General features: G+C 38.6%; 3 protein-coding genes across 3 annotated transcripts; 1 reads left to right on the top strand and 2 right to left on the bottom strand.

Annotated features, from left to right (window-relative positions):
- The first annotated feature begins 39 nt into the window (after nt 1-39).
- Nucleotides 40-2773, top strand: dgt6 (dim gamma-tubulin 6). The gene is made up of 4 exons (XM_036357003.2): nt 40-1055; nt 1121-1546; nt 1608-2245; nt 2373-2773. Exons 1-4 carry the CDS (start codon nt 185-187, stop codon nt 2601-2603), a joined length of 2166 nt encoding a protein of 721 aa, XP_036212896.2. The 5' UTR covers nt 40-184; the 3' UTR covers nt 2604-2773.
- Nucleotides 2542-4020, bottom strand: LOC106621259 (uncharacterized). Its single transcript, XM_014240023.3, has one exon. The coding sequence runs from the start codon at nt 3789-3791 to the stop codon at nt 2850-2852; it is 942 nt and encodes a 313-aa protein (XP_014095498.3). The 5' UTR covers nt 3792-4020; the 3' UTR covers nt 2542-2849.
- A 654-nt stretch (nt 4021-4674) lies between these two features.
- LOC106621255 (CLK4-associating serine/arginine rich protein) lies at nt 4675-9645 on the bottom strand. The gene is made up of 7 exons (XM_070106030.1): nt 9356-9645; nt 9173-9270; nt 7086-9050; nt 6632-6755; nt 6010-6106; nt 5755-5860; nt 4675-5662 (listed from the first exon to the last, which is right to left on the bottom strand). The coding sequence occupies exons 1-7, from the start codon at nt 9452-9454 to the stop codon at nt 4846-4848; spliced, it is 3306 nt and encodes a 1101-aa protein (XP_069962131.1). The 5' UTR covers nt 9455-9645; the 3' UTR covers nt 4675-4845.
- Between the last annotated feature and the right edge of the window lie 24 nt (nt 9646-9669).

The following is a 9669-nucleotide window of genomic DNA, read 5'->3' as shown; positions in this document are numbered from 1 at the left end:
GTTCACAATAGTGGTAACTGTGTTGTGAACTAATTCTAGGTCAATTCCAATTTGAAAATGCCATCAGTTTTTATATGTGTCATGGCGAAAAAATAAAAAGCTATTAAATGAAATATTGTCGCTGAGTTGCACAAACTATTGTTTTAAGCTGCAATTTAAATGTGTAGATAAACTGTTTAATACCATGGATCGCACAATAATTGCTGTGCAGCGTGCAGAGGAGCGAGAACTCAGTGAAAAGTTGTACAAAAAACTGCGCGGGTTGGGTCTATTGCATCCACAAACAGATGAACTGCGAAAATGTCTTAACGAAGAAATGTTCATTAAACCAAATGCTCAAGCATTCTTTCATGTAATGCATTATTTGTTTTGTTTATTGGATCCAACTGAGTTCAAAAAGCGCTTCTATTGGCCTATCACAGATAAACGCTCAGAGGCGAATTTCCGCACAAGCACTGTTGAATACTTGAAACATATAAATGAGAAACACAAACTGCAATGGGGAGATATTAAATCATACTTAGTTGTAATGCCAGGGGGTAAGAAATTCATCATATTCCTTTTGGAATTAGTAGCATTCGTTGTGCAGGAGCAGATACGATTTCGAGAAAAACTATTGGGTGCCGATGTGGAAGCTGGACATGTAGCTGAACTAAATCTAAAGCGTATGCGAAAACAAAATTCATTTTTCAAGGATTATGCTTCAGCCTATATAAGCAATGTAGATGAACAAATAGTGCAATTACGTGAGAAAATTCAGCAGCTGGAAAAAATATTTAATACGTTGGCAAAAGAAACGGGTAGAAGTAAAAATGAACTGTGCAATGAACAATTTATTGCCCTATTTGAAAAATCAAATCGAGAAGTGTTTCAAGAGAAATTTGTCAAGGGTACTAGCGTGGTTCGGAAGTTGGAAGTACCACTTACTGAATTAAAAGAATTAATAGATAAGTTTCAATTGAAAGAGGCGGAAATGAAATACGATAAAGGTCGAGTGCGGCACGCTCTTCAAAAGATTACTGACGCATTGCCGGCAGAAAATACGGAACACGCAGGTATGTTGTTTTATTGAGTGTTTTCTGTTTAAAATTTCATATATTTTATTAATTAATATTTTCAGAAGTATTTTTACATCCCAGTGTGAATGCCTTAGACGATATCAAGTTAAATGAACTCATAATTGCATTTAACCTAATCCATCCAATATTAGAAAATGCCTTCGGTGAGGTGGAACAAACTAGAACCTCTGGCGATCACGTCCAATCAGAGTTAGCCGCACTCAAAACCGAATTTCAACAAATTGAAACGCAGGTTACAGGTTTCCAATTATCGCTGAATTCACAAATTAAAAAACGTACAAACCACCGTCAACAGGCACAAGGACATATTAGCGATGACTGCAACTCGTTAATGATGAAATACGTTTGCACTCCACCAATTAAGCTCGAAACGCTTAGCACTGGTCGTTTGGATAGCATGCGTTTACCACTTTTTGCTGATATACAAGCTAAACTTGCCACCGATTCATTATGTGGTAATGTTTCAGGTATTCGCTGATTTTAAATCAAATAATACTTTTTAATAAAATATATTTCACAAATTCGCAGTATTGCCCCGGTCTGCAAGAAAACAAACTATTAAAGACACTTCGATCGATTTGAATAACACAATGAACAAGTCGCGCATTATTGATTCCACACAGCTTCTCCGCACTATTCATAAGGGTAGCTTGCGTTCACAACGTCAAAAATACGAAAGTACTAGTGGTTCTAAAGCTTTACTGAGTACTAGTTGGCGGGAACGTCAAAATATCTTTCATAAGGATTTACAGTCTGAACCAATTGCTTTACCCGAGAATACAGTCCAATCTAAAAACTTAAATATAAGCGTCGACCGCTCAGCAGACCTTGCCAATAGTATTCACCATTACAGTGGACCACACGATAGTGCTTCACCCTACACACCTTTTAATTCTAACGAACGGACACGTATCGCACGCACACAATTACTCGAAGCTATAAGCAGTAGTAGTGGGAGTGGTGGAGGGACAAAAGCTAAAGTTTTGTATACGAGACGACTTTCAGCGGTGCAGAAGGTCCAAGGGGATTCTATGAATATCGCCAATATGAGCACAAGTCCTTCTGGGCGACTAGATGCACTCGTGCCGAAGCCAGGTGAATGCACTGATACGCCAAGACTCAAGTTGAACGACATCACAATGCAGGAAAATACAATTTTCTTAGACGTAAGTCAACTCCAAACACATTTTTAGTACTGCAGTTTATGTTTTATTAAAAAAGTGCTAAATATATTGCGAAATTTTTAAATTAAATATATAAGTAACCAAATAATATTCTAAAATCCACCTCTAGAGAACTGATGAACGGTTGACCGCTGTGCAAGTATTGGAGATGTCTTCCAGATGTGTGCTCGTAACAGAAAATGCAGGAAACATGAAATTAAATGGTGAAAACGATCAAAATAGGTTTAATACCCCGAAATGTGCTCAACCCAAGACTCGGCAAATGCCGATACAAATGATTGCCGATGATGATAATTTATTCGATATAAGCGATACCGTACTAAATGATGTTACAATGTAGTCAAATACTCATAAACTACTTTTTACACACAGACACATTCATACATATACATATACGAAACATGCATAGACACATTTCATTTTAATATTTTGCGGTTTGCATTTTTTATATTTCGCTTTCCACATAACTGTTTGCTAATAAACTAAGATTTGTTTTTAATATAATAGAAATTTGACTTGATTTGATTTATGAAATGCATCTCCGAAACTTCACTAATCTACATATATGTATGTATATATAGCGATTTTACTCGGTGATAAAAGCTGCCTTTTGTTTGGGTTTAAATTTGATATTCCCCAATTCTTGAACAATCGGTTTTATATGTGGACTTAAATATGGCCTGCGATTGAGTTCCATAGTGGCTTTGGATTTTTTATAATTCAGTATATTCATAGCATTTTGACGCTCAGCGTAGTACATGTCATCGTAGGGATTCACTTTATTTTCTAAAATCGTTTCTTCTGTTTTGCCATCACTTATCGTTACCAAAGTGCTGTTTTCATTGACATTACTCTTCGAAGTTGTATTCGCTTCGTTGGTCGTTACTGGCTTTGTAGCATCATCAATGACCATTCTTTGCATAACATTGCGTAACTCCTCCCGTATGACTTCTGTATTGATTTTGAATTTTTTCGCCTGTAAGTGGCGTAATTTCGGCACCGTCTGCAAAACCGTAGAAATGCGCTCTTCCAAATTGGTAATACGTTGTTCAAGTATTTGAAAATTCTCAACGATTAACTTATTCTTGTCTGTCTCATTTAGCATTTCAACAGTGACTTCGATCTCTTGATTTTCTTCCGGCAAAGATTCTGCACTGACCGTTTGACTTTTGCTTTCGATATGCACTTTTTCACGTAGACATCGTTCTATGAGCGCGTCGATCTCTTCTTTGCGTATGAACTGATCGGTGACGCATAGTTCTTGCAAAATGTTTTGCACCTCTTCGCGCACCAAACAAGTTATCGAGAATGTGTTGTAGAAGTTTTTTTCCGAGACGCTGGTGCTCGATTGGGAGCCGTTAAAATCCATCATAGCGTTAACCACTTGTTGGGTCAGCGGAATCAAACGTTGTCGACTATTCTTTGGCGTGCGATGATCGATCGCGTTGCTACTTAAATATTCCTCTTCAACTGGCTCAGTAGGCTGATCCTCTAGCTTTTGCTGTGTAGAATGGAAACCGCTTTCCATAAACTAAAGAAATGACGCGATGATCGCTTTGCTTATTGCTCGTTTCGCTAAAGGTTTACTATTTAGTTTTCAATATTTTTTTGTCAAATGTTTTTAAACTTTTGGCACACTTAAAATTTTGCTTATGAAATATGAAGACAAATAACTTTTAATTTATAAACACACTTTCAAGAGTTAAAATTGATTTCATTTTATAATGTAAAAAGCAAAGCTACTTGTATCCTCAGCAGGGCCTTGACGGCAAAACACCAGTGTAATTCATGTTGTACTTGGCAAGTTGGGAACATATGTACATACTTTTCACATCTTTGATGGAAATTACATGTCAATAAGGGAAGTTGAAAACAAGAAATGGTATAACGGCTAATAATAATTATCAAACTGTGAATTGGCCGTATTAAACCTCGCCATGGATGAGAAAAAAACTTAAGTAACTAATATTTGCAATACAAATCCAATATTCCAGAGATATATGTTCAGATGTATGTAACTTTAATTTTTTGAGAGTTAATTCTCTTGTAAAGAATGATATGCAACAAGCCACAAATAAATTTACTTTCACCGAACCAAAAATAAATTCGGTTGTAACGGAGATTTAATACACTTCACAAATAAAATAGCTTCTTTACAAGAACTTTATATTGATCGGTCAGTTTGTGTAGCAGCTATATGCTATAATGGTCCGATCTGAACAATTTTTTCGGAGATTGTAACATTGTTTTCCATACAAAAACTTGATTTTGATCATTCGACGGTTCCGACAAATAAGTAGCTTCGTGGGGACAAAAAAAAACGGTTTACTTCTGGTTGTTAAAAATTTCGTAGCAAACTTGATATATCCTCTTCAGGGTATTAAGAAAAACAAGTTTAAAAACGAATAAAATACTGTACCAACAATTCAATGATCTTTATTATGAATCAACTCTTCAAAATATTAATGAAGTTATGCTATTTAAACAGTTCAACCCTTATTTGTATAAAAAAAAATAGTCAACAAAAGAAACCGAAACAATTTCCATAAATGGAAGCTGCTGCTGTCTTTTTAGTGCTTAATCTAGTAATCAACTAGTTTCTTTAGTTTCGGCGGCGCCGATATGACAATGCGGTTTCTATTACTACTGTTTGTATTGTTGCCACTGCTGGTGACAGCTTCTTGTCTGCTACTCGGCATATCGCGCTGATGTCGTTCGTTGTCCCTATCCTTTTCCCTTTCCCGAACTCTCTCTCTATCGCGCTCGCGATCACGCTCCCGATCTCTATTCCGATCCCGCTCCCTTTCCCTATCTCTATCACGATCACGATAGCTTTCACGTGAGCGTGGCTCATTTCTTGAACGTGAACGTCTGCCCCGGTCCCTATCCTTATCCCTTTCACGTTCACGGTCGCGTTCATCGTAGCGTGGCGCGCGTTGATGACGCGAAGCTCGCTCACGACTAGTATCACGCTGCCAGCGTGAACGTGAAGCACTGCGGCGTCGGCGTCTCGAAGCGCTACGACGATTACGCGAACGTGAACGCGAGCGCCGTTCAGCTGCAGCTGACCGTTGCAATTGATAATAGGACTGACTGCGACTGCGCGACCGATGCAATCGCTCTTCTCGACTTTTACTACGCTGTATAGTTTTAGCCTGAATATGTGACGTTGACGAATGATATTGGTCAAGCAGCTGTGCATCTTTCTCACGATCGGCAGGGTGCGGATGACTTTGTATCGATGGTTTTTCCGTTACAGGAACAGTTGTGGGGCCGCTGCTTACCGATTTGCTGCGTCGTTGTGATGGCTGATGTGAGGATTTTGCAGCACCCGAAGCATCACTATCTGAGTCCTTACCGCTTGATGGTGTACCATAGCGATGACGTAACTCACGTTGCCTGCAATGCACATTGAACACAATAAAAATATTATTATGAATAAATAGATGAGTCAGAAACGTGGTAAAACACGTTTGCATCAAAGAATGTACCTTCGTCTTAGTTTCAGTGCCATCTCTCGCATCTCATCCTCACGTTCTTGTTGCAGTTGTCGTTCACGTTGCCATTTCTCGATTTCAGCACGTTTATCCGCTTTGTCTATATGTACACACATATAAGCACACGCACAGACGGCAATAAGTGGTGAGAAAGAAAAGTTGTATAGTAGTTAATGATATCTTCTGTGGATCAGTATTATGAATCCATCCAAAAAAAAAGTCAATTGTTTGTACAAGTTTAGTACTTACATTGCTTGTTGAGTAAATTTTGCATTTTGCGTTTCAGTCGTTCGCGCAAATTCAAACGACTGCTGCCCTGTGTCGCTGATGTAGATGATGATGGCGTCTGTAAGGAATATCCTCAAATGGTTAACAAAAGCACAACCAGTTTTCAAATTATTATATTAAAACTACATATAAATTAAAAATTCTAGTTGAGGTCAACGTCCTTTCTTCAACAAAGACCTTTCACAAGCTAAGAATGTTGAGGAATGTCAAAAAAAAAAAAAAAAAAAACAAGTTCATGTTTATACAAGCAAATGGTAAAGTGGTGCATTAAGAAAGACCGAACAGAGACAAAAAAGATGTAAAGTAAAAATATATTACTGAAAAATATTTAATAATTTCAAATTTACTCGACAACACCACATGATGCCACAATGTCTGCTGTCGTCTAGAAATAAAATGTCCAAACTCATCAAAGTCAATTAAAGGTCAACAATTTCATAAACTATCACGTCCATTTATATAAAATTTAGTAATTTAACACCCTATCCTTTGTCCATTGAGTTTTTATAATTTTGTTATTATTCCGGCATTTCTCGATTTTGTGTTGCAGAAAGTGATATATTTTTTGGTGGTTCTTACTGACTTTGGTTTCGGTAGCATTAGAAAAACTTGGATTGGTTTTCGCCGGAGCAGTAGTGCAAAATTTGCCTATTTGTTTACCAGTGGTTGACGTTGATGATGATGGCAAAGGGTTGGAACGTTCAGAGCTAAAACAACAAACAGAAAAGAAAGAAACATGTGAAAGTGAAATTTCAATAAAAATATTTGCATTATTATAATGATAGCTCAACTCTAAGCACCAACCATGAATTTGGGAATGTTTTTTTTTTAAATTTATTATGCAATAAGAGGAACCCAAAACGTCATATAAAAGTGAAAAAAAAACTTTGCAAAATTTTTTTTCAACTTATACATAAAACCTATACAGCAGCGTAATTATAGTATATACATATGTACGTACAGACATGTATGAAAAAATCATAAATAAAATGTGGTTCAACTTTACCATAGATGCATTCCTTGTGCGCATAACTTACGTAGTATCCACATCCATGCGTTCGTCACTGTCATTTCCATCGCCGCTGATCGGTGCATTATGTTTTACGTTGTCTTTATCATCTGCGTTCGTATCTGATGCAGATTCACTGTCCAAGTCCGATGAGTCATCTCCACGTTTGCGTCCATAATAACGCTTAAGCGGTGGTGGTGGTGGTTCCACAACTTGCGGCAATAAACTCATTGCAACTACACTATCCGAAGCTGTTGTAGATGCTGTGCTTGATCCCTTAACGACCTCGACTGGTGGTGGCGGTGGCGGCGGTTCTTTAGCTGCCGCAGCTACTGCAGTGGACATGGCGCTTATACGCGTCGATAACGGATAACTAACCATAGGCATAGCTGTGGTGGCAACGGCAGCGCTTGATGTTGCGACTTCCGACGTATTAACTACGGGTTGGACAATCAATTTTCCTTTAGGTAGATTTTGTAATGTTCCCGCGCTGCTGGCATTGGAAGGTTGCGTTTTCGTGCGAGATCTTGAACGAGTGCGCGTACGCGGACGACGACGTTCCACTATCGGTGATTTTCGATATTTTGCTTTTTGTTTGTGTTTGCGCTCTGAGTGCCGGCTGCCGCTTGAAGCCGAGCGACTACTACGTCGCCTGGAGCGATGTGAACAGCTGCTTGTTGATCTATAACGTCGTTTATGTATTCCAACATGCCCACTACGTGATCGTGACCGTGATCTGGAGCATGAATCGGATCTAGTACTTGAATGTCTGGAGCGTCGTTTGCGCCTTGAACGTTCATAGGAAATGGACCGTGACCTTCTATGTCGATGACGTCTGCTACGACTTTGACTTCGTAAGCGTGAACGGGATCGTGAACGTGAATAAGGTCGTCGTCGACGTTCCCTGCTGCGTCGTTTACTTCGGCGACGGCTTCGACTTCGACTGCGTGATCGTTTTCTTGAACGGCTACGCGATCGGCTTGCTTTACTGGTTCTACCCGTAACTGTTGAACGTTTTGTACTTTCATTTAACTGTTTGAGCTTTTCCAGATTGTCCTTCACTTTTTGTGCATAAGTAATTTGTGGTGTTAACACACCTATTGCTGCTGACACGCCAGCGCAGGATTCCCCAAGATTTTGTGGAGTACGTCCAATACTGATTGAAATTTTCGAATGCGGCTGTAATTCGTCTTCTCCTCCAAAAGATGTAATGTATGTAATTTTTCCAGCATTGGGGTCAGGTGATGGTGAACGCGATTCACTCTCCTCGTCTTCTTTTTTCGCACCAGTGTCTTCTTTTGCAGCATAACTGGGCGGACTAAATGGACGACTTGCAATACGACGTTCTTTTTGTGCTCGGCGCTCCCTACGAGATTTCCGTCCACTTAATAGCATCTTTTCTTGCTCTTCTTCACGGGCAATACGTAAAGCCTCGGCTTCATCTGCATCTTTTGTTAGATAGGAATAAAAGTCATTGCTTACCATGCCATAATTACGACCACAAGCATTTAACTCATGTGCTTGTGAAGTGTCTAGTTTTGAAATGTCAATAGAAACATCCATATCCATATCTGAGTCAGACTCTGAATCAGACCCTTTTTCAGATTTGCCAGTTGTTTTTTCTTGAGTTGAAGAATAAAAAGGATGACTTCCAGATGTTGTCGATGCGATTCCCTCTTCATAAATATATCCGATGCTCACACCACTCTTTGATTGTTTCTTTTTACTGGAACTTCGTTCCATAGCTTCCAATTGAGCATTTGCACCAAATTGCTCTTCTAAGTACAGTTGATGTAGGAATTTATCTTCCGTTACGTTTAGAAAATCGTTTTGAGCCAAAATACGATATCTTTCATAATTGCATTGACGTTCCTCTACGGATGTTTCCGAACTCTCTGCTTCATTCACTTTTGGTATCGCAGGAATGTAATCTAAATGTGCACGCACATCGAACCGATCGATTAGATTATCCTGTTGGCCTTGCCAGGGCACACTACAAAATACAAATATCGAGTACATAATTATAATCTTATTTTTCTATTGTGATTAACAATAAATATTTAATATAAAAATTTAAGACAAATAAAAAACGGATATTTCCGAAATATGACTTGCATGATGGCGGCTCCATCTCCCGCGGCTGCTGTTGCTGGGTCGAGATGAATTTTACACCGACGGCCATGTACTTGAATGAACTGAGTAGGGTCCGCTTGCTGCATATGTAATAATTTAAAATTATTTTATTTTAATTGTATTATAAGTAATCACACAGGATTCTCATACACTTTCGTCACTCACAATTTTTTCGTAAAAATCCTGTCGACGCTCCGCACGTTTACGATAATCTACAATCATACCGCGTATGCGGCGTTCTTGCTTGCGAGCCTCGTGCCACATTATGTACAAGTATATGCTTTTGGAATTGTGTGATAGATGTATTCGGCGAACTTAGCACTGGTATAACATACTAGACACTATGTTACAATAATTCCGCCATCCAGCAGAATCTTTTAAAGATTAAACTCCTTTTTCATTGAATATTTAATTTTACCTCAGATATACGACGTGAAGAACAAAATGATTTGACGTTCATTTGACATTCTTAAATTACC

Source organism: Bactrocera oleae, chromosome 2 (genome assembly GCF_042242935.1).
Source record: "Bactrocera oleae isolate idBacOlea1 chromosome 2, idBacOlea1, whole genome shotgun sequence".
NCBI lineage: Eukaryota > Metazoa > Arthropoda > Insecta > Diptera > Tephritidae > Bactrocera > Bactrocera oleae.
The sequence above is the reverse complement of the archived record's forward strand: the minus strand, read 5'-3'. Positions and strand labels throughout refer to the sequence as shown.